Raw genomic sequence first — 26,001 nt, 5'->3', positions numbered from 1 at the left:
AAGGCTTAAGCTTCTCCAGGCAGACTGGCAAGATGCCCTTTTGCAAGGTCTTTTAGGGAATGATCTCTCTGGCAGAGAAGTGAACTTGAAGCTCACCATTCTTTTTGTTCCAGACTCAAGTTTTGAGGGCATCAGTCAAAACAGTCGACAGCATCAGCCCTGCTGAGTAAAATACTCCCCCTCCTTTTGTGCACAGAAGTGACCAAGGAAATCAAGTCACTGCTGCGTGCTGAACTTTCTGAACATGAATACATGAATCTGAACACCAGATTCATGTATTTCAGTGGTCCAAGCGTACAGTTAAGGTGTGCTATTTTTATCCCTTCTACTGAGCAATATAAACTGAGTCAGTTCCAGCACAGGTAGCTTGCCCCAAAGATGCTGGAACAGCCACCAATCAATGCAGCTTATAGTTTGTGTTAGAAAAAAAACCTTAGTTCAGTCCCATTCACAAAGAATGGCTTTTATTTAGTCTTTTAGGTGACTCATGCCAACCTTCAGGTTGCTACTTCGGATTGAAATGCACGTGTTATATGGCTGTTGTTTAGATGTCAGCTCCTCGAGCAAGATTATTGCTCATACAGATTCCAGCTCAGGATTCTGACAGCGCAGGCCTCTGCATGTAGCAGTACCAGCATTTCTCTCTCCTCACAAGACAAAACTTAGCCAAATACCTCAAACTGATTTAAAATAGAGTGCATTTAAATCCTCATGACAAAACCCTGCTTTGCATCTTTGCGAATGTGAATTGGTTGCAGTGTTGTGGCCCAAGTCACTCCTATTTCAGTCAGGCAGCAGGGGAATATTTGGCCAAGCTGTGCAATGGTGTTAGATTCGAATACCCTAGAAGACAAATTAAGTTGCTGGGCAGGAAGAGCACAGAGTTTCATTCATGTTTTCCCCTCTAGTACCTTTCTAATTTTCAATGTTCTGCCTGTAACAGCCTTTCAACACACTAATCCTCCATTCGGAGCACAGCTACATACACTTTAAATATAAAATCCTACAGGTAATCCTTTCTATCTGCGATGTTTGATCCCCTGCTCTGTTTTGGTGTGACAGGACTCAGAAAGTTCACTTACTGTAAGTGAATTTAAAAAGAAGAATCGCAAAGTCATTACCTCAAGTAAGGAAAAAACCATCTAGCAGCTTATGCACCAGGTGTCTCAACGTTCTCCTTCTCTGAAGTCACACTAGCGAAAGCTTTTCCCCTTAGAATGAGCCTTGGTAAACATGTTAACCTATAATCAGACCCACTGCGTATCTGAATTAAATGCAGAGTGGTCTGAGTGAAAGCAGCACTGATGTCAAAGCAGCAGCAGCACCTCTCAGCAAGCGGCTTCGAGGAGACCCGCATAGAAAGCTTCCAGTAGAACAGCGTTCCAGCACTAAGTGCTGACTTGATGAAACCCAAAATATTCCACAGGAATGTGCTAATTCAGTCAAAACCTTTGAAAGAGGACAGGCCGGCTCGCCGAGCCAGCCAACCAGTCTAGTGAGCTGACTGGCTCTCCCCGGGGTCACTGGCTTCCCTATCTGGGCAGGAGCCAAGCTGCTAGTCCCTGCTCTCTGAGAGGCCCTTTATCATTATTACTGTCATTGTTATTAAAGCGTTACAAAGTGTTCTGAGAAATGAAGGAATTGTTAAAATGAAAACCAGAATTACTTCAGAACCAACTGCAAGGTTAGGTCAAGAGGAACTGGTTGCATTTGTTGCAAAGCATCTGAAACTGGTGCCTTTAAAGTCACAAATCTCTCCTATATCACCTAAAGTTTGACAGAAGACCTTCCAGTGAAAAAAGGCATCAATACTGTATAAAAGCAAAAAAAAAAAAGAACAATAATTATATTCACCAGATAGGTCATCAGCAAGGAGTTAAAGGCACGTTGCTTCCAAAGCACAAGTAAATGCCCCTGGCTTACCAAAACGCAGGGTTATCTTGTAAGCAAGATCTTTCACAGCGTAGTCCCTAAGTGGGCTCCATGCATAACTCACCATGGCAAACTTCAGTGAGCTGGTACAAGGTGCCTCATTTAACACTCTGGAGAAGCTCATAGGAATATGTACAGCCATATATATATATATATGCTAATATTTTAGCAGTGGCAAAAAAAAGAGTAAATAATCTGTCAACCAGCAAGTAACTGACTTTCTCCATACAACAACTGGCTTTTGGCAGCTTGTGGATAACCAGTGCATGGGATCTATTCTGGCTTCTCAGCAACTCAGCAAGTAACAGTATGAAGAGAGTTTTTAATTGCTAAGAAAAGCAAGGCTTTTAAAGACAGTAATACCAAACCCCACAATGGCTTTGCACAATTCTATTCACTTAACCAGCTTTTGTATATCAAAATGCCTAGATATTGGTTCATGTGTGAACACAAGTAGTTTTAGAGATGCGGAACAAAGTTCCATAGTAAAAAAGAAAGAGGTCTTTTCACATGCCAAATTGAGTCAGCAATGAGATCTCTGTTGCAGGCAAGTCAGATGACTGTGGAAGAATAAGGCTAATAAAATGTACTGATTTATTTATATGAAAATCAGCACAACTTCCAGCACTGAACTGGACAAAACTGTGACCAGTTCCTTTCAGAAAAGACATGTAAATCAGACAGCTGCCAGAGTTTGCAGGTCACTGACCCTTCCTACTGCCAAATGCAAAGCACAAAGGTAGCCCAGAAAGCAATTAAGACATTGGCTAAGAAGACTCATTAATTCTTTGCGAACTTAAAATCACAACCGAACAGTCTTATGAGGTTTCTCTGGGGAAGGCTGCATGCCTTGGACTCACTTTCGAAAACAAAGGTTTGTCTTCTCAAGATGACAAAATACATACTTTGCTCCCTGCTGTTTCTCAGAACAACTAATACATTGACAGTATCATGAGGAAACATACCTAGAACCAAACTAGACATAAGGACAGTTCAATCCAACTGCTAATTTAACATCTGCTGAGATAGTTTAAGGCTCCCTTCAACTACTGAGATAATCTAAGGCTAAGGTTTTCTTCAACTACTTGCAAGCAAAACTGAGATGCCCTTCTTATGGCTTATGACAAAAAAGCAGATCTCATCATGTCAAAACCATACAAGGGAAAAAAACCCTCACATAGACATTCACATGCAATTCTGGGCCTGTAATCACAGCAGCGTTAAGTTACCAATCTGGTGGTTAATTCTCTTTCATTAGCCTCATTACAGGATCACAATCATACCACGAAGTCACTCCCAAGCACTGCGCAACTCTGAAGCTACAGCCTCCGTTTCTTTGCGCTGCAGTAAGTTAAATAACCAGATACAGGCTATCATTTAAGCTTTAGTCCTTGACTCCAGGAGCTAACCAACTGGAGTTAGAAGGATCAATGCACACTGCTATTAAGTGTTTATGAGACCATACTTCTAAGTAAGTGTCTTTCTCAAACCAGCCTATGTAACTCAGTCACTTTTGCTTTCAAGCTCATATAACTATTTCCTAGAATGAGTTTCTGAGGTGTTCTATCCAGTAGATGCAATCCTAAATTGAGAAATAACACGTTGCTGGTAATAACTTGGATGGTGCTTTCTAAAACTGCTTTTATCATGTTACAGATGATCCAGAGAGTGGCTTCAGGTGCACTCACATGTTTTACTTCTGCTCATTTATACAGAAGCTTGCTGATTGAACAGACTGCTCAAAGGTAACAAGATGGCCCAAAGCAGTGCACCAGCTGAGAGAAACAGTACAGGAAAAAAACCAAACCAACCAACCAAAACCAGAGTCTGAATACAGCATCACTGTGATACAAATGAACATCACCAGCAACACTGAGAGGTTACACTACGCAACTGCTGTGTCTTTGGGGTAAAAAAAGGTTACTCAGCTGAGTGTGCTCATATATACATGTAGGAAGCAGCAGGGGCAAAGGATTTCTGTCAGTCACCTCAGTTTGTGCACATCCCATCAGCTGGGTTACTGCCAGAGCTTGCTCTTTGCCAGCTTGCCTCCTCCTGCTCCACCCTAACTGAACCCAAGTGCATTATCCGTCCCTGACTGAGGCGATAGCCTGCTTCTCCCTAATGTTCAACATCCCTCAGTACACAGATGTCTATCAACTCCTTCTGGAAAATGCTCAGTCCTAAATGAAAAAAGGCAAAACAGAGAGAAACAAAGCCCCCTCTGTTAAATGAAGTCAAACCTTCTCAAATAGATGCGTGCTAACACCATGAAGACAAAAAAGCAGCAACAAAAAAACCAAACGAAACAAACCCAAACTTTTCCTGAGTGCTGTGCTTTGAGATGGATTTCACAACTCTATGATCTCAAATTGTTTTTGCAATTAAGGGCCATCATTATTGCTATCCAGACAAAGAATAAGGTGTGATTTGTTCCAATAAAAAAGATCCAGTGTAGGATACCCTCGGAGCAAGGAGCCAGGAGGGTCAAAGAGCTCATAACCCTGCAGGTTATTTATGCAATAACTTATGTTGGAAGGGACCTCTAGAGGTCCTCCGGTCCAGCTCCTTACCCAAAGCAGAACCAAGTTAAACTAAGTTGCTCATAGCCTTGTTCAATGAATTTCTGATCATTCCCAAGGATGGAGGTTGCACAACCTCTTCAGGTACCTGCTACTGTGTTTGACCACCCTCATTACACAGAGTCCGCATTCCGTTCTCACCTATTCCACATCTGATGACCAGTAAGTAATAACCTCATTCAGGAGTCACTGTAACATTTCCTGACGGTAGGGCAGCTCTGCCAAATTAGGCACCAAGATTTCAGTCAGATTTTCTAATTCAGTTTTCTGAAACCTTTTTGTGTGCTTGCCATAGAACTGTTAGCTTAAGCAACAGCGATAGAAAGGTTTGATACCGACAGTGGCAAAAGTCCTATCTGCATTGCATGATAGGCTGACTATAAGGACAGCTTCCTAGTAGGGAAAAACCAGAGCTACCACAGGTGATTCATCTGACATGGGCAAGCTTCAATAAAATAACAAACCCATACGTATCTACCAATCCTTAGGAAGTATCACACATGCAATCAGCTAAAGGAGAAAGTTCTTCAGCTCCTTCAGGAAAGGGTCTTCTTCTGGAATAACATGCAAATGCACAACACAACAAGTACTTAATTATGCCCCGAGAAGGAGACTTGATTCACCTACTTCACTACTTAATGTCATTAGATGAGAGGATGTTTAAGCCACACCTATCTCAAGTAGACACTAAATGCACTGACCAACATCTGATCTTGTGGCCAAAGAACAGAATAAACACACTCAAACAACATTTTCATATTTGCAGAACAAGTCAACAGTGTAGTCTATATTGGCATGCAATATAAAACCCACCAAGTTCTTGGGAATTAATGTGAAAAACTGAACTACAAGCAAAACCCACTGAAAGATTTACCCATCTTATTAAACAACAAATTATTACCACTATCTTGTTTAAAATTAGCCATTAGCAGCTTACTTCTTTCTTACCATTGTAGGTTATCCTTGGTTTTGTCAGACACATCACAAGATGTAAATCCATTTCGTCAGAAGATACAAATTTTGAACATACAGGGCACTTGAATCCTATGGAAAATAAAGATATGTAAGTTCCAGTACACTCAACCATGTTGCAAATATGTATATTCAAGCCAAAAACCTGTTCTGCATACATCAATAGAATGAATATATATATATATATCTGTCAGCTTTTCAGTTTTGACCTGACATTTCTTACATTAATATAATACCCTTGATTTCAAAAGATCTCAAAACAGACAAGTGTTTCTGCAAATTAATCTGTTGCCAATTGCAAACACGTCAGCACCTCTTGAATGCCAACTTCCCCAATGACTCTAAGAGCAGTTAAGACAGGAGCAAGAAGATAGTATGACTGCTGAAAGAGAAACTAAAAATGCCTGGGGAACATAGCCATTCAAATCTGAACTTGGGCAGGAACCCTGAGGTAACATCTTAAACGGAATAGCACTGAAACTTTAACAAAGGATCTCAGTTTTACATCTCATCATACAAGCTCCAGCACCTTTTACCAGTCTGGGGCATAGTGAAAACATTAACTCAGGGGTGTTGCCTCACCTACTGAATCACTGATATTTCCTGTAGAGCTGAATTTACTTGACACATCTCATCCTAGCCAAACACGACCTTGTTGAGCTCTCGAGGTAACAGCCTGAGCCAATGTGGGGTAAAGAATAATTAAGACAGTCTGGACTGTGATGCAACCGCACACTGGTTCATGACAAAACCTTTTAATACTTTATGTCATCACTGAAGACAGCAGTGTTCCAGTTAAAGGACAAGGTAGTTGGACAAGTTTTACAGTCCACAGAAAAGCCTGACTGATTGTGGTGTCCTGAATAATTAACACACAACTGAGAGACAAAAAGCCACCACCAGGAATCTTGTGTAAGAGTTGTTTAAGAATATATCTACAGGACGAGGTATGGCAAAAATATCTAAATCCATGCTCAGTGCAAAGGACCAACTTCTCTGACGCTGTTGAAAAGCAGTAAGGCAGGCATGTATAAAAGACTACTGCACCTTCCACCAACATCCACATCTGGGCCCGCTCCCTCATGTTTTAGTTTGTTGCCCCTTACTTTTGTACTTCTAACCTTGGGAGTCCACAGTGAGCCGAATCAGTCAAGGATGACAAGCGACTTGGTGCTGCACTCTCAAGTTACTGTTGCCTGAGAATTTTACTGTTAATTATTAGTCAGATGTAAATCAAGCAACTAACCTGAAGCATTCGTGCTTGACAGAAGTAATACACTTCATTTGTTAAGACAATGATCTTTATTTCTTCAGTGCAGATAAATAGGAAGCAAGTCAAAGCAGACAACTGGTAACACCCATGAGGAACTCTCGAGCAGCAGCTGAACATGCACTGGAAACCACTTCCTGAGATAAAGTACAGTTCTGATTCTTCCCATTTTAGCAATAAGCAGTTCATATCTGTTTCTTCTGCTGTCAGTCTTACACTTCAGTTTAGATACTGCTCTTCTCTCCTTGTTTTTAATCCTTCTCCCAACCCACATCTTTACAGGTACAACCACAGATTAATAAGCATACACCAGCCAAACACGTCTTTTGGGGAAAGCAAGTTGAAAGGATGAATTTACTCGCAGAAAGCTTTGTCAGTGACCCTTCAGCCACTGCGTGGCTCCTTCCCCCAGGCTGCATCTCAACATGACTAAGATCAAAACTAATATCTCAGTCCTCCAAACACCCAAACCCACCCATAACTGCTTTGCTACGGCTTTCCTCAAAAACCGACCTGGGGGGGTTTCTCTCAACCTTTATCAGCCTAATGCAGCTGACTACTCTTAAGTCTAGTCAAACCCTAAGACCCACGCATTATTCTCATTTATATGGCATAATAAATAAGGCATAATTAATATCATTTTTGGATATTGCAAAGCACGTAACTTCCTTATGTGTTGCAGACTGAGCCCTGCTGTGCCAGAACAGTTTGCATTAGAGCAAGTTAACATCTATGTTCATGGCTCATTAGTTAAGCACCAGGACAATCATTAACAGGTTCCCTTTGCTTCTCTGCTTTCTGGACAGAACCCCTCCAGTTTATTCCCTAGGGTCATCAGGACATCTAATTGGGACTGACAAGGGGCAGAGAAAACCATGGCTAGATGTTTAGATTTATTAACTGTTAACTTGCTTGTATGAACAAGGTACATATCCCAGGAATCATTACAGGGAATACTTAAACGCAAATAAAACTATTGGGGAAATCTGGGTAAATAATGATGATGATTATAATAATAATTCTTTTACTGAAAACCTTGCTTAAAGGTAGACAGCTGTGAAAAATCTTTCTGCTTATCCACCTATTCAGCTGAATATGCTTATACTACTATGTACCTGGCCCTAAACCTAGCAAACAGTTTAGATTCTTCCAATATAGTAATTATTTTAACCATTTTGTGGCTTGTCCAGTATCAAGGGGGATCTGAAGGTAATAGTTAAACAACTACAAATGTCTCCCTAACACAAGTCTGGAATATCCGACTGCTGTAGCTCTACTCAGCATGCAGCACACCAAAGAACACAAGAAGGAGAAGGTAGCACACTTAACTAAGCCTTATGGACCAACTTAGCTGCCAGTGGCAAAGGTATCTTTGTCGAAAAGATGCGTTTCCAGTGACCAGCACCAGCTGCATGCCAGAGACATAAAAGCAGAAAAGGAGCCTTAAACTCAGAACACTCGCTGAACCATTTTTCAAACACAAGGGAAATCCGGCTTCTCACTCCTTCACAATGTTCTGTTGCAGCGTTCTGGACTTAGCCATCTTCCCCAGGAGGTGCACAGTATATGTTTTGCGTGAAGGAAATTGCCATTTCCAACTCCATCAATGACCCCAAAGAACAAATGGCTCTGATTGTAGACACAATATTTACTTTATTAACTGTATTTGAAAAGTATAAGTAAGTGAAGGATAAACACTCTCCGCAAGCCAGTTAAAGGTCCTTAAAGAAAGCTGGTATTTTCCCACCTTTCCACAAATCATAAAGCAATAGTTTCGTGACCCAGTTTGCAATTAAGTACTCCGTAAGAACAAAGGCTCTATTGTACCACTGCCCAGCAGGCTAACAACATTTATAGCCTATGTTTGTTTTTACCACGAGAGTCTCAGGGAACAATTCCGATAACCTGAAGAAAGTTTCACATGACTTTAACAATCAGCAACAGGTTGAAAATAACCTGCCCTCTGCATGACTTGTTTTACTGAGTTTTGCAGAGAAAACAGTGCATTCACAGACATTTGGACAGCAAAGTGGGAGCAGTCACCAGATGAGGTGGCATCACATGAAGTGTCCTCTAAAAACTAGGAAACTCAATAAACTACTTTCTCACTGTCTTTACAAGGAGAACACAAGAGAAAATGTAGTAGGTTTGGGTAAAAATCCAGCTCTTATGAAGGTGTTGGTTTCATCGTATCCCTTATCCTCATGCAACATGAGGAACTATCACCTCTGTACGAGGGTCGTCACTTTGTCATCGTATCAGTGCAAAGCTGCACTTCCTTCTCCCACACTAGAGAGGACATTGCCTGTGATACACCCCAAGCCAGGGGAAGAACCACCTCTCACCCCATTCTCTTTCTATACAGCAGGAAAGAACTGAGCAGCAAAACTGAGCAAGCAAACGCCTTTAGCTGACTTTTACAACCGCACACTTAAGAGACAGGGAGACAAATTCTCACAAGCTCCCATAGTCTGGTTTCACCACAGTGACTGTAATATCAAAAGTAACACATTGCTTAAAACCAGAATCCTGGGGAAGAAAAAACCAAAGTACAATTACAAGAAAAGAGAGACGGAACAGAAAGCTGCAGCACAGCCTCTAGAAAAACCCATGGTGGCACAGAAAGCTTGAAGTAATTAAACCTATGCAAGCAGCAGGACTTCAGCATTCAGCAATGACCTCTCTCTCATTCTCTCCTGAATGCATTGCTGTCTTCAGACTCCACCAGCTTTTGCAAATGAAGCTGCAGTTAGCCAAGAATCACCCCTTCTGTCACATCCATCTACCCAAGGTATAACTTCCATCTCTGTCAGGCTTGGAAACTATTCACAGGGACAGGTGGATGGGTGACTACTCATTCTGTCTGTACCAATTTCAACCTCTTACTGATATTTTACTGTGTTTGGCTTGCTTGGCAAACATCAGCCCGTTTAACTTGCAGTTCGGTGCATGGTGAAGCAAACAAAACCCATCCAACAAATAACAAACTTCTGGACCTCTATGATTTTTTGCAAAACAACTTTGGCAACTCATTCTGGAATACCTGCTCTGTGGTGACAAAAAAAAAGAGCTCAGAGCTCCCAGACTACATTGTGGAGTGTCACAGAAGTACACTTAAAGGAAACACATTCAAGCTGTATCAGACTTGCACAGAAGAATGGATGATCCTTTTGGTCAACACCAAATAGTTGTAAGCAAGGAGTAAGCACAAATAAAACCTGCAAAAGCCTGATCAGAGTAACCTTTCATCAGAAAACATCTTAATAGGAACACTGCCAAAACCAAACTAGAAGTATGAGACCAGCTGTTCTTGCAAAATGAGTATGCAACATTCTAGCATTGGGAGGTTTTTGCATCCTTGTGTTTTCAAAGAAGATGGATAAATCCATCTTGGTTTACATTTAAAGAACCCATAAGAAAAGAGAAATCCTTGCATACACATACTTTTCTAAAATGTACTTGACAATAGGAAGCTTGACAAATGTTTACTCACACTTGTTCTTTGGTACTTAGAAAAATAAGTATAGACAATCTGGAAGCACAGCATCCAGTATATATGATGGGGTATAAGGGTGGTATGCAAGATTACCATCACACAAATACAGCCTGCATAATGATGCTAAAGAAAACAACACAAATAATTCCCTCCCACCAATAAACAGAAAAGACTTCACCTAATCAGAGAAACATGTCACAACGGACCTCGAGAGGTCACCAAGTCTATCCCATTCTGGAAAACAGGGTTAAATGTACTTAGAGGATTTAATCTCCCCTTAAAAATCAACTAGTGAAAGATTTTACAGACATCCTAGGTAACCTACAACGCTGTTCAGTTTTATTCCTAGACAGAAAAATCTTCCCTTATCTGTAATCTGGCAGCCTTCAGTTACAAAAAAGGTTGCTTGTGTGTTCAGTAGATGCAGAAAACAGTCAGTAACTGTCTTCAGTATAAAAACATGTTCACACTGGAAAATGTGTGTCCTTCATCTTTTTCCCCTAGCCTGCAAAAAAAAGTCAGTTTAATCTTTCCATCCAGGCCTGGTGCCTAAACATTTTGTTCCTGTTGCTGTCCTCTGGTCTCTCTCCAACCTTAACATACTGCATTGCCAAGAAGTGGGCAGACATTTCAGGCTAGGAGTCCATAAGTCCTAAGCAGAAATTAAATAGTTACTTATCACATTGTTCTTTTACACTAGGAATTGAATACAGCTCTATCTATAGAGAGAAATTATCTTTATGTGTGTGTGTATATAGGTACATACACACACATTTTAAACCATCAAATTACTGGGTCATTCCCACTAGGAGCTGAATATAGATCTATCTACAGATAGAAACTATCTTCTTTTTGTGTGTGTATATAGGTACATACACACACATTTTAAACCATCAGATTACTGGCTCATTCCTCTTGTGACCTGTGACAATCCCTCAATCTTCAGCAGAACTGTTACAAGGCAGGTGCCATATTCTAGTGGTACATTTTGTTTCTCCCCACATTTAGTAATTCTCATTTACCTTTTTTAATCAATTATGAACACTTTTCTGACATGTTAAAAACAACGATGAACTCAAATGCAGATCTTACAAGTTCATCGTTATATTCCCTTTCTTAAAGGGTCCACCCTCCAAAAAAGATGATTGAAAACAGACCCATCCACTGTGATACTTGAATTGCTCTCCTAGAGCAGCTTACAGGATTTTGTTCCCAACTATTTCAGCATCCACCTACTTTTTCACCTAGACTATATTCTCCAAGTTTCTTAATGAGACTATAAAGCAGAACAGCATAAACACTTTATTAAAGTCAAACTGTAACGCCTTTATTTCTTCCACTTCTTCCTTTTATATTCAGCTGTGTAGAGGAGTATGAAGTGAGATTGTAAGAACAGCAGGAAAATAGATGGAAATCATTCAGATTCTGTGTGAAGTAACAACAGTCTGAGTGAGGTCAAAATCCTGTTTCTCCCTTCTGTAAATTCAGCTGTAAAATTTAAAGAAGAAAAAAACCAAAGAAAAAAACCCAAAACTACATGGAACTATCAGAGTTATGCAGCCACAAAATTCTCTCTTCTCCTCAGACAACTGAAAAGGAAAGATGGAATGAGTCATTTCTTGACCCTGAAAACATGAAGCTTTGTACACGAAAGTTAACATCTTACCTGGCAACTTTACCCATACCATGTTAAGAGAATATGATGGTTATTTCAGACTAAACTCAAGGACAGAAAACTGACATTAAATAAATGTCTTTAAGTTAGAGGGGAAAAGAAAAAAGAATACTACCAATTCCCAGCAAACCCTCTCCAGGTGCTGTAGGTCTCACTCCAAGCGGCTACTTGGATAAGGTTTGCCATTTTATGTACAGGAGCTCTTTTGTTCAGGGAGAAAGCACCTTGCTGAAAAGATACATCTAGTTCTCTAGTTTCTATCCTTCCTGATGCTGTAAATGGCCTGAGCTGGGAGAACACAGCACCATCTGGAAAGACTTCTGGAGATTAAAAGAAATAAAGAAATACTCCCCTCAATTTGGGAAAGAATAGGGAATCAAATAGAAATAAGGAACAAAATACAAACATTCCAAACTCTGTCTTCTCCTGGAAACTGAACCAGGAGACGTACAAATAAGTTCTTTTTCTCAGCACTTACTCTAGAGGGGTTTTCTTCCCCACTTCTGTATGATAAAACTGAAGTAAATATACTCGTGGATTCCTTGAGAGAAACGAGATTTTCTCTAGTGTTTTCTGATTCAAAGCTCCCACAGCACTCAGTGGGAAAAGGGGACATATAAAATAGGGAATAAAACCAAACCGGAATCTTACTTTAGTTAAGGAACCCATGGAATAATTAGAGAAGATGTGTTTAGATAATACATCATCTCCTAAGCTAAAAGATAGGAAAGACTAAATCGTACTACATCACTTCCTCAGCTTCCTTCACCTTGGTAATTGGGAAAGGGACATCTTCAACAGCAATCAGCGAGAAACAGCACAGCACAGAGCCAAGACAAATTGAATTCACGTCCCATTTTTTTCTTCATCAGTCTTTATCACCCACACAACTTCAGGTGTCTAAAATCAAGGTAAACGTAACCTGATGATGATTACAACTGACAGCTGCACAGTTTTAGAAGCTGAAGAACAATTTCTTGAGAAAATTGAGGGGAAAAAAAGGCCCCGCGCTAAAATGTCCTGCAAACCAGAAGATGAGATTACAGGTGGGAAAGACCTGTGGAAAGATTGATTTCACCTCGTCATACAAAAATAAGAGCAGCTGTTATTAGAGGAACAGCTTTTAAGAGTGCCATTTTAGATCGATGCAAGCACCCAACAAAGGGAGCAGGAAAGACCTTTTTAGTTCCACCTGCGTTTGTGGGTGGGTGTTATCCCCCTACCCCATCATCCACAGGGATCTGTAGTCAAGGCAGATGAGAGACTGCCTAAGTCTGCTACATCCAAACTGCTAGAGCCTTTGTGCTTTCAAACCGACAAGTGCACAAACAAGAACAGTTCTTAAGGTGACTTGTAAGCTATTAACTTACTCTTTCACTTACTCCCGTATTAACTGCACTTCAGACATGTCACCCCCCCAGCACAGATCCGTAGCATAAGTTTCTCAATGGAACAGAAGCAGCTGAAGACAGACAAGTGTGAATATAAACTGAACTTTGCGAGTTGCTTTTGTGCATGAAGAGGTAAGAGCAAGATGGTTTTCATGGAAAAAAAATCCACCCACAATCCATCTTATTTTAGGTTTTAGCTTACTACATTTGGGAAGTGTATTTTCAACTAGCAACCAAAACCTCCCACTTATCAACAAGATTTCCCCCAGAAGAATACCATTAATTTTCATAGCATCTTTCCCAAGGGAGGCGGGCAGGAGCAAGAACCCAAAGAACACACTTGCTCTCTCTCTTTCATATTGGTGTAATGACTCCCTTCCAAACTCTGAATCAAGGGCAACAAAGGAAAGAGACTTTTCCTCTCTCTCATGTCTACTCATAGTCAGATCTCTGGCAAGCAGATATTAGAGCCAGGTTCCCTTTTAGCCACACTGGCAGAGTAACAGCAGTAGTATGGGCAGAAACTAGCCCTATCAATATTCCAGAGGCTTCTGCACACAAACAGGGTTCTTGCCACATTGGAGAAGTCTTGTGGAGCTGTGAGGAGGACAAGAGTTGTCTGAATATGCAGTTAAGCCAGGCTGGATGTATTTTTGAGCCCAAACAACTACCTTATTCAGAAAGCAAATAGCCAGAAAGCATTGTCAATGGTTTGGGGCACAAATGTGTTTTATTTCCACACAACAGGCAAGATTAACCTGTCAAACAAGCTTAGTTCTTCCACCACCAGATGATGGCAATTAGCTCACTGCAGGTCACCCTGGAGGTCTGAAAACTTTATGCAAGTGAGATGCCTTAAACCTCATACTTTAGAGATATTACATATTCCCATTGCCTTTTATCTTCTAAATTCACCTATCACAATTGAAGGAGGAAGAATTCTTCTCTCTCTCATTCCTAGTCTCTCCCCAACCTATACCTTTATTTGTTTCTTCTTAGATTTTCCTATTCCCTCAATTCTCTCTCATTGCTTGGAGCAATATGCTCCTCAAACACCTGAAAAAGGTTTTTCCACTCACAATTTCACAATGAAAGTTGGGAAAGACAGGATAAAGGTGTCCTGCTGCCAGAAGTAGGCACTTCTGGAGTAACTGAGTAATTTGGCAAGACAACTATACATTTTTAAGTACGGAGAGCACATTTGCCTACACTCCGCTCCCCTTCACACTGTCAGTAAGTCACTACTTTCAAAAATGGTAGAGTTAAAGAGAAAGTTTCCATTAGAAATCACAGCATTTAAAAGCAAGTGTAGGGAGAGCTGTTCCAAGACCAGAAGAGTGAAGTCCCTCTTTTTGAGCATTATGTAAATATCTCGAAAACTTGTACTGTACAATGCAACAAATCTGGTTAAAATTACATGAAGCATGATAATAAGAGAGGAGAGTGCTATACCATGCTGACAGTATATTTAATGATAGCTAAAAGGGAAGAGGTATGATGTGAAAATGGCTGAACAATGGTTGACAAGGATGACTAAACTGAACACGTGAAACAGAGCATCTTGTTGGACGCAGAGAAGTCTTCTGAGCAAACTGGCCACGATGCATACAAGGTCTTACAAAAGAAATGGGAGGGACACAGTAAATACTGCACTTGAAACGCAGCAGACAGGAACAAAGGAGCAAGCCCCAGGAGAAGGCAGCATCTGGGAAGACAGCACAGATAATGATGCTGCTTGAAAGCATGCAGAAGACAAAGTCTCTCAGAGAATCTGAAAACTATTGCTCTACTACACAAACAAGGTGATAATGGAGACCTGAGAAAGCACAGCATTTATAGACAATTGGTCTGTTGTCTACAAAGTTTTTACCAAAGTAAGTGAGGGTAAAAATCAAAAAAGAAGTCCTCACTAAGGCAAAACTTTGTAAAGTCCGATTTAGTTGAAATACTTACCAATAACCTACTCGTTCCTGCAGAAATAGAGGTAGCAGTGACAAAGAAAAAAGGGGAAAACCAATCAATGACAAAAAATTCAGAGTACAAAATATTAAAGATTACAACTGGGAAGAATATATGTAAATAAAAAGTTAAATTATTATGTAGGATGTTCCCAGGACTTTAATTATTAATTCTAAACATAGTAATGTTTCATTTTAACAGCAACATTAACTGAGATATCAATAGCTATAATTACATTTATCATTCAGTACAACAGAAAAATGATACCTAGTAAAAGTACAGTTTCAAGAAAGTCAAGGACATGTGTCAAAGCATACTTGTTTTCTTGTGCTTTTCATCTCGCTTTGTAATCACACATACAAGACTCTTTATCACCTCAGCACAACAGCAGCCTTTCCTGCATTATTGTACACTATTTTTTCTCTCTTCAGCTCTCAAAATAGCAGTCCTCCACAGAGGGCACCAATTTCTTAATTCTGCAGGGAAACATCCAACCTATGGACTAATGTACTGTCATTCACTTGAAACTGCTGAGAGCAGAGTATGTTTGCTTGTTTGGGTTTCTTTTCCTTTCCTCCTTCCCCAAGTAAAGGTATGACTTATGACTAAGGCCTGAGCTTAGCAGAAAAGTCCAGGCTGCAAAACATCATTCATCCTGAGAATAAAGGAATTTTGTTTAAGGATTAACACTATAAAAGGACTGACATCTCTGCTTATCATAAAGCAGCCTTTTGTTTTTAAACGCAGAATTCAGTTAGGAGAAGTTCACTCTGCACTGACCCCTCTATTCTTCCAACTTGAAAAGTATTTACCTTAGTGTAAGGACTGGTGCAGAAATGGGGCAGAGGGTTACAAAACACCGCTTCAGAAAGGTGCACGCTGGAGTTAGATCATTGAATCTTTCAGTATTAACATATTTAAGTGTTTAACAGGAATTATGTATAGATTTCTATTAAAAAAGTGAGAGCAGTTTCTTAAGTTTGAATGATACACCGTTATGTATTATACTGACTAGTTTTGCAAAAGCTCCTATTTTTAAGACAGAACCTTCTAATCACATTTGGGGAGGCACCATAGTGAAGAAAGCATGCAAAGTGCCTAATAAGAAGAATAATAAAGATGAGGTATCAACTGGTTAAGAGAAAGAACTGAACCCATAAAGAAATAACCTCCCAACCAAGTTTTCTTAACTACTGTCAGTAAAAGCTATCAAGCTATTGACTAACATGCTTTAAACATATCAATCATGACAGTTTCATCTATATGTTCCTTTGCCTCTATTAAGAGTACAGAGCACATGTACCATATTCTGCAAACTCTAGTAGAACATCCATAAACCACAAACAAGCCAAACTTTCAGATGTCATGCCACATAATTCCTGCCACAGCAACTAAGTCAGCAATGTAATTCTTGCTTTTTCATGGTTAAACTGCCACTGTTTGAACTAACTGTTAAGACATGTTTGGGTTTCACTCACATTTTAAGTGACCTTTGTAGAAAATGCTCAGTAGCATTATCTGTTTTTTACTGTTCACAGCTGCTGCATTGGTCTATCAGTTATATTGTTGAGGAAATTGATATAGTTGCCCATTTTAAACACCTACACTTATGAGAGAAACATCTTGTTTTCATTAACCGAAGCCTTACCTAATGAGACTTTACTGCAGATCCCAAACACAAGTGACCAAGCAGTTAAAACATAAATAATAATAGTAATATAAATAATAAATTCTCTGGTTTGAAGGAAGAAAGCTCTCTAGAACAGTTCTTGAGGGGAGCATAAAGAATGCTGGAGCTTGAGCCTGCATGCCTCTCAGCTTATGTACATGTTCATCCCTTCACCTTCCTTCTGTCTCCGGGTAGCGCTACCTCCTTTGCTCTTCCTGCCTGTGAGTCAGCTGGTGGGGACCAGCCTAAGCAAGCAGAATTCTGAGCGTTCCCAGTGGGAAATTCCACAGCATGGCCACCAACAAAGAAGTGAGATTAAGCCAAGTATAAGTCATCAGCTCTGGTGAAAAGACAGACTTATTCAAGTTCTTCTATAGTAATCACTATCAGTGTTAAAGGCTGCTGAGAAGTAAGCCACAGGCATGTAAAGGACAACCTCTGCCTCCAGGCTTTGTAGTTTCATCAAGTAACTTAAAAATAAATAAATAAATAAATAGACAGATAGATAGATAAATAAATAAGTTTGCATTTAGCTACCATTTTAAGAAACTCCTAAAAAAAGCTCTCAAAGGAAGCTTGACATTCCTGTTGGTCATCACAAAAGTACGCTTCCTCGTCCTAGTGGAGATCTTGCCATACCTGCCCTTTACAGCAGTTGTATCACATCAGAAACCAGTAAACTGGGAGATGTGCCAAAAAGAGAAATGTGCTTTTATTGTTTTTCCCTTGAGAAGCAGCAATAGCCACTACAATTCCTGGCTTTGTGCAGCGAGAATGCCATTTAAACATCTAAACTTATGCCTTTGCTTTCCACAACGGTGTAGACATTGTACCATTTGTTCTATTAATCCTATAACCTACAACATCAGTTTCTCAGCACAGCTACGAAAGACTATCAGCTGTCTAATCTTTCAGAGAGAGATTCCAGCTCTAGGTTGAAAAATGTGTAAACACTGAACAACATCAGAAGACCATAGCCTGGGATGCTCTCTGTCTGATGCTTTTCCACACAACATGGTGGAACAGACTGAAATTCCATTCTTGGTGTAAAACCAGTCTGTACCTAAAACTGTATCAAAATCGTCCAGAAGATGGTCTAAGCGTAAAAAAACAAAAAACCAAAACCAAAAACCAAAAAAACCCACCCCAAAACCCAAACCAAAACAGATGCAGTTGGAAGGGTTATGTCATATGCATGAGAATATAAATATTTTACACATGAGAATGTTTTTAGGTCAACATGAAAATCACCCTTCTTCACTACCGTGGCATTAGGACGATTTCTATTGACATCAGAGACATCCAAAAACCACTGAAAATTAAGCTCATTGTTAAGGAAGGGAGTTCATAGCACTTAACATCTGCACAATAACTTCCAGAAAGAAAAATACAAATTGCAAGTCCTTCATCAGGTTTCTACCTGCAACAAAATTCATTTTAGATGCACTAAATCCTGAGACAGACTAAACCTGTCACTTAGTTAAACTAGAGCCATAGAGTGACAGCTTCAAGGGGAAGAAAAGTTCATTCAGGTCCTTAGAAAAATAAACCAAATGTTTCAGATGCATTTATATCATTTCAGCATGTTACTTGACATACAGCATAGGTGGGATTATAAATCCTGCAGTATGCTATTGCTGCTCTTGACCTAGCCTCGTATCTCACAGACTTGAGGGTGGTACCACACAGTAAAATAAAGCAGCAAAACTTTGGGAATATATTCAAAGTACTAAAAAAGGACAAATACAGTCTTCTAATCGATTAATATTCCAACAAGGACAAGTAAACACAAATCTGAGTCTTTACAACAAGTTTAGACAAAACTTCTAATCTCAAACGTATTACTAGGGACAGTTACAAATCAAAATGTATTAACAGGGACAGCTACAAAGCTTTTTTTTTTTAAGAGATAAACAGCTTGTACATAAGAAATTCATAAAAGATACAGGAACATCTTCTAAAGTACCAGTTTCAACAACTTTTACTATCAATTCTTATTCCCTCGGGGACAGTTTTACAGAAAGAAATTGGAAGTGAGGCAACAACAAAAACCCCACCTTTTATAAAGCTTTTGTCTTGCACTGGCTGATCTGTTCAAGTAGGTCTTAAATTCATTTAGATGTAAATGTACATGGTGGGTTCCATCCCCAACCGTGTCCAAGCAAATTCCATCCCCATCCAAGCAAATATGAATCGTATTTTGTTCACTTCCCAATCTCCGTGTGTTTCTGTAACTACTGAGGGACCAAACAATTCTTATACCAAACCTAAGAGATCAGAATACCAGGGAAGTAACTTCTAGAATGTGACTTCAATAAAAGCCTTTGATGTATAAATAAAACCATGTTATATATCATCCCTGCAATGAAGCAAGTTTAAGGGGAAGGTAAAAGAAAGTGGAATGCAACCCTGGAAATTACCCAACAGCTTGCCACAGTTCCCAGATATATGGCAGAGGTCCAACCTAAACAAAGCAAAGTTACCCATAAGTTAGGGACAACTGATTTGGAAACACAGCTTTTCCAGGATGCTGAGGAAACTCTAATAGTAATATTGTTTAATGACGTTATTTCCTATTTTCATTTAGAAGTTGAAATTCATGTACTCCAACAACCGAAATAGCTTTTCCACCCGAATTTCACTTTATTTCTTCTAGGAGGGAGTAGCAAACTGAATGAAGCTGCCCACGTTCTTACAGAAGCTAGTGTAACGGTATGGTAGTATACCAAAAGGTCTTCAGCATAAAAAGGAAATAATACTTATTTAGGACTCCCACTCTTAAGGAAAATCCTGCAAGGCATTTCTAAAAGGTAATAGTATGTAGGAAAAAAAGCACACAGTATCTTAAATAAACTGCACTTAACAACAGGGAAAAAAATATTCAGACCACACAGCTGTCTGCAGCAGAGTCATAAAAAGAAAAGAAAAAGGCCATGGAAGTATTTACAAATCCTGTTTTCACACTTGCATCAAAGTATTAGTGTGTTTTCCATCTTGGCTTTGAAAGCCATTAAGTGATATTAATTATTTACTTGTTTTGTTCTTTTTCCTCCACAGAAAAGATAAGATTCATCTTGTTACCTCAGCATTACTGGATGCAAAACTACCCCTTTTCAAAAGTAAATCTTTCAGAATACCATCTTCTAGATTGTAACCTTTTGTCAAGAAAAAACCCAATATTATGTCTAAAGGTTAATCTGGCAGTGAACCTCCTACTGCTCAAGACGTCTTTCTAATATTAACTCAAAATGTAACAGAAGTTTCTCCAGGTTTTTAGATATTTAAGGTCAAACATTTTCATCATCTAATTTTAAAAAGTGGTGTCACCTAGTGTCGAAGAAAACTGAACAGACACTGTGATAACAGAAAGTATCTGTATAATCTGCTTTTAATTCTTCTACTTCCACTTACTGGAAGGAACCAAGCAGGGAAGTCCACTTGAAACTACAAGACTAACAAGATTTTTAGCAGAAAATGAGAGCTAGCTCCCGACAGTCCTTAAATCAAGGGAAAAATAAACAGCAGAGATGAAATAAAGAACAAGGAAGCTAGCTTACCAATGTTTGGGAAAGCTGTGACATAAAAAAAAGAACCTATTTTCTAGGATAAAAATAAACAAAAGTGAACAAATAGATGAAGACTGAATTTCTGAAACCCAAATAGTATTAAAAATTGAAAGGGACACACAGGAACTGTGGGTATATGAGTCAGACGGTGCTACAAAAAGCCTTCTGAAAATGTCTATCTGGTCTACTCAAGGCTATTAAAGCTGTTTTCTGTACCACAGGGAACTGGGGCAAATGAGAGCCTATCACAGACTTTTGGTCTTTTCAATATAACCCAGTAGCCCAACCAGAAAGCTCTGGGCCAGCATGAAACTTGCTGGTCTTGAAAGCTACCTTGGTTTATCTCCTGGACAAGAACCCAGCGCATCTCATCCCAGAGGCACCTGGCAGCAGCAGCAGCCTGGAAGAGGCTTCACTTGAGCTGTCCAGGGTGCGGGTGCTGAACAGGTCCCTGCCCTGGCAGGGTCTTGCCTGGGGCTTGGGATTCTCCTCTTTTTGGCTTCTAAAGAGTGTGCATTAAACCCTGAACAACTTATCCTTGATTATTAGTCTTCTGTTAATCCTGTTATTAAGTGCAGTTAGGCAAAAATCACAGCAACGACACAAATAGATATATTAATACATTAAGTCTGTCTTCTGCAGCCAGGCCAGATTCAAGCCCTTTTAATAGTTTTTACTCTTGGTCTTCGGGCAGATTCATAGCTCAAAGACCAAAGATACTAATTTCAGTTTGTGCAAGCAAACAAAAAAGACCAACAAAAAAAACCCCAGAATCAAAACAGCAAAACAGCATCTAACTGAAATCCCTCTCTATTTATACAGCACTAATGCCAATTTGCATGCACAGTCACAATTGTACTTCTATCTGTGTTATGGAAAGGTTTTTCACAACCCAATCAAATGCTTTGAGTTTTAATGACAATTGCAGCTGGCCTTCTTGTTCATACAGGAAGAAGCAGCTTCCAGATTATTATCTAACACAAACAGTAATACCAAACAAACGTGAGTCTGTTTTTAAGGAATTCTGTTACCAATCTATCCTCCTGAATCTGGCTCAGCAGAAACAGAACCGTATGTTTTCTAAGTCAGTTACTTTATTGTTAAATATTGTCTGCTTTGGTACCACCCTGGTCCTTTATTGCCATACTGGTCCTTTATTGCCACCCTGGTCCTTTATTGCCATACTCATCTAGTAAATTAGAGCTCTCTACAAGCCTGATTGAAAGTAAGTGGATATAAAACCTGAGAGATGCTAAACCATTAAGAGTGCAATAAATGCCCTTTCAGTTACATTTCAAGCTACATACATTGCTGAAATTGTACATAATAGCTATAGAGCCAAGTACAATTTAAAAAGAAAAACAAGTCCTTTTGAATCCATTGCAAATTTCTGCATTCAAAATTGGGAATCAGTTGTGAAACAGTAATTTGCTTATTAGGAAGTTTTCCAATACTAAAATTAGTTGTTGATGTAAAATACCCAAGGAAATGGATGTATTTCCATTAAGAAAGAATAAACAGATAAATAAACAGTTGTTTTCCAACGTATCGTGTGAGAAAGGAAAACGCAATGTTTAAGTATTGCATACAACAATAACTGACTGTAATAGCTGACAAAGCATCTCTTCTCTATACTTACCCCTCTAAGAACAAGTAATTGTGGTGATATTCCTAATCCTCAATTACACAGTTCAACTGTCATACCATTCCTTCCAGGGTTAGGAAAGCACCATCAAAATTAGCCTGCAGTTTAAGAGTTCCTGCAGAGGGCTATAAATCTAACAGTTAAAGATATGAGTACTGAGATTACAGAAAGAGCTCCTTTCCTTCAGCAGAGGAAGGAATCCTTGTCAGTAATATAAGACAGTTCCTGACAAACACGATTATGCTTTTCAAAGCAGATCTGTGAGTATACCAAATTTCTGCACATGGGGCTCACTGATTTGAGTAAAGCTATCCTCATAGTGTTGCAGCTGTACCAGTAGCTTAAAAAGGTTCTACCTACGTTTAATAATAACATACCTACATTTATCATCACTGCCTGAAGGAGCACAATATGTTAGAGAGAAACTACAGTAGAGGAAATAAATGCAAGAAAAACAAGGTACTGATGTGAAGCTTTTCTTCCTTTCCTATTTCTATACGAAATTTCACATCTGAAATTGAATGGCAAGTGTGTAATTTTGTAAATTTACAAATCTGTAAGGCATAAACAGAAAACTGACAGGATCAGAATATTAACATTAAAGTTCCACGCTTTAATGCTATATGTACAGCACATTTAAGAGTCAGATCATTGAGGAAGCAAACTAAATCAGTTTTCACTTGTGTGCACTTCAAAACACTGCTAACGAAAAGGAAAAATTACATCACAATTTTCAAGTTTGGGGAAATGTCAGTTAGAAAAAGTGGAGACAAAGAAATACCTAAAAACAGACTAAGATAAAGAATTTAACCAAAATGGCCCCTATTCTCTTTGTCTAGAGCTAATTATCTATTTCACAGTGTTTCTCCTCAGTGTTACTCCTCCATTAAGAGCACAGATATAACTATTGCCAGATAAAACTAGGATAACTAAGCTAAAATCCAAATTAAATGTAATACCCCAAATTATGTCCTCCTAGGAAGAAAAGAAAAACATCCCCCAAAAAAGACACAAAAAAAGGAGTATTTTTAAGAGCCAGGTGAATCAGTATTCCTATAGATATTTTTGTTTCCAATAGCACTTCAGTTACTAATACTGGTGTTGTGAGCAAGGTAACTCATACCCACTGAAAACAGCAAGAGGGCAGAAGAAAAAAAGGAGAGGCTCCCAATAATCTATGCAAACACAGCTTTAGTGTGTCACAGAATCACAGTTTAAAAGCTTGGAAAACCCCTGTATTAGCACACATATCCATGAATCCCGATTCCCTCCAAGAGTAACGTAACAACGCCGCCATTCCCTACAGTCTTTTCCCCCCTCCTCTCTCTGCCTTACAAATCTGGCATCCTTTCCAAGGATTTCCTTTCAAGTTGACATTTCCTGGGGGGCTGATTTTTCACTCATTTTAACTCTGCATCTTTGTGCATAGTGTCAGGCCAGCCACATGTTGAATACAATCATTTGGTTTTAAATGTACTTCAAAGAATGCTTGCATGCTACAGCTACCGAAGTTTCACCATTCAGAATAGGCTGTCATGGGAGGCAACTGTTATACAGCCCAGAAACAGTCCAAATCCATGATGGAAAAAGGATGCTACACCCTCCTTCACTACCACACTACACCTGCCATTTTCATTAGTTAACTAGCAAACGGTGGAATGGCAGAGATGGAAGGAACAACTGTGGGCAGCAAAACACAAGAACCACTTCTCCAGTACACTTCAACAGGGATCCACTTCATTTTTGGATGCTTTCGGCTACTTCTGGCTTTGCTGCTAAGTACATGTTTTTCATCACTAAAATACCAGGACAACATACAAAATCGGCATGCCAGTATTTTCATCATTAAATTAAAATTCAGCAAAAATTGAGGTCACTACTATTGATCCACTATTATTATCATGCAACAGCCACACATAGGCAACTATTTTACAGATAGACTGTTCAGAGTATATTATTTTCCAAGAGCTGAAAGAACTTACAGAAACTAATTCCTGCTGACTTTTCTAGCACTACTAAAAGCAAAGGCTACAGCAGAGCTCCTGGAAAGTTTTTGCTCTTAGTAAGTAAAATGTAAAAGGTCAAATATTTAGCCAGTGGTCAACAATACCTTGATTAAAGATTACAGCTAGCCAATCCCTAAAAGAGAATCAAGACTGGCCAGAATTTATAAACCAGAATGCTTTTGGTAGCCACTCCATGACCTCAGAGCATTTCTTCTGAATAAAGTTTTAAAGCAAAATGTAAAATCATCCATTACATTTATAAGGTCGGTGTACCTGCACATCTGTAGAAGGAAGTCATATATACCCACCCAGTGCACTAGAAGGAACTCCTGCCTTCCAGCTCCAAATCACAGAATGGTTTGGGTCGGAAGGGCTTTCCAAGATCATTCAGTTCCAGCCTCCTACCATAAGCAGAGACACCTTCGACTAGACCAGGTTGCTCAAAGCCCTGTCCAACCTGGTTTTGAGCACTGCCAAGGATGGGGCATCCACAGCCTCCCTGGCCAACCTGTTCCAGTGCCTCAGCACCCTCACAGTGAAGGATTTCTTCCTTACATCCCTCTTTCAGTTTAAAGCCATTTCCCTTGACCTGTCACTACACGGCCTTGTAAAAAGTCCCTTTCCAGATTTCCTGTAGGCTCCCTTCAGGCACTGGAGCTGCTCTCAGGTCTCCCCTTCAGGAGCCTTCTCTTCTCCAGGCTGCCCCAGCCCAGCTCTCTCAGCCTGGCTCCAGAGCAGAGCTGCTCCAGCCCTCGCAGCATCTTCGTGGCCTCCTCTGGACTCACTCAAGCAGGTCCACATCCCTCTTATGCTGGGGGCCCCAGAGCTGGACACAACACTTCAGATGGGGACTCATGAGGTCAAAGCAGGGGCAGAGAATCCCCTCCCTCAGCCTGCTGGTGATGCAGCCCAGGACATGAGTGGTTTCTGGGCTGCAAGCACACACTGACAGCTAATGGTGAGCTTTTTGTCAACCCAGCCTGTGGTTGTGCTTGGACTGCCCCAACCCAGGTGTTCATCATTTCCTTTTGACTTCATCAGCTGAACACAGCTGTTGTCTTTACAACTGGAGAGGCACAGCAGAGAAACAAAGGAGAACAACCTGGGCTGAATATGTCATTCCCTATGCTTGCACAACATAAAGCACACCATTTGCATTAGCCTTCTTATTTCTTTGTTTGCAGCAGAACTAGTCCAAGGAACATTTCCTCCACTCCCTAGTTTTATGCTGTCACTGGATCTTGGTCTTATCAAGTGTGTGAAATCCAAAGTTTATTTTAGCACAGGGCTTATTATGCTGGCAATGGAATCTGTATTTCCTCCAAACCGAAAGCTATTTCAGTATTGTATTTTACTTCAAAAGCATTTTAAACACTTTTGGTTTTTCACATCCATGGTTACGAAGCCACCCAGTATTATCCGTCTTTGAAAATGTTATCACTTACAAACCACACAACTTCATGGATATGAGACATTTGGATACAAACTAATCCAAGGCTGAGCTTTAGCAAACATACAATTAAAGCTAACTGAAGAGTAACAGAATTCAGTCCTTCAGAAGTGAGGCAATGCCTGTACACTTGTCATTTAGTATCCAAATGTTAGTCATCTATTATCCTAATGTTAGGACAGCTGAATTAGATATTTAAAGGGCGTTTCTTTGATAGCATGCAGCCCTTTTACGTATGTGAATTTCATGCTGTTTTCATTCATTTCATGCTGTTCTAGAAGATCATTTCTCTTCAGCCAGCAACAGCCTTATGGGCTTTACTGCACGTGTGGAGCAGGTTATCTGATTTCTTTACACAGCACTTCAAAAATATGGAAGTAGTTTTACA

The 26,001-nt window shown here is 39.7% G+C and overlaps 1 protein-coding gene across 1 annotated transcript in view; it reads right to left on the bottom strand.

Annotated features, from left to right (window-relative positions):
• The window catches only part of ZNRF2 (zinc and ring finger 2), a 58,986-nt gene that overhangs the window by 22,869 nt on the left and 10,116 nt on the right, over positions 1 to 26,001 (bottom strand). The window contains exon 2 of the mRNA XM_065665449.1: positions 5,463 to 5,558. Within this exon, the coding sequence (XP_065521521.1) occupies positions 5,463 to 5,558 (96 nt within the window). The remainder of the gene's footprint in view (positions 1 to 5,462; positions 5,559 to 26,001) is intronic.

The sequence above is a fragment of the Lathamus discolor genome, chromosome 2 (genome assembly GCF_037157495.1).
Source record: "Lathamus discolor isolate bLatDis1 chromosome 2, bLatDis1.hap1, whole genome shotgun sequence".
NCBI lineage: Eukaryota > Metazoa > Chordata > Aves > Psittaciformes > Psittacidae > Lathamus > Lathamus discolor.
This window is presented reverse-complemented; position numbering and strand designations above follow the sequence as displayed.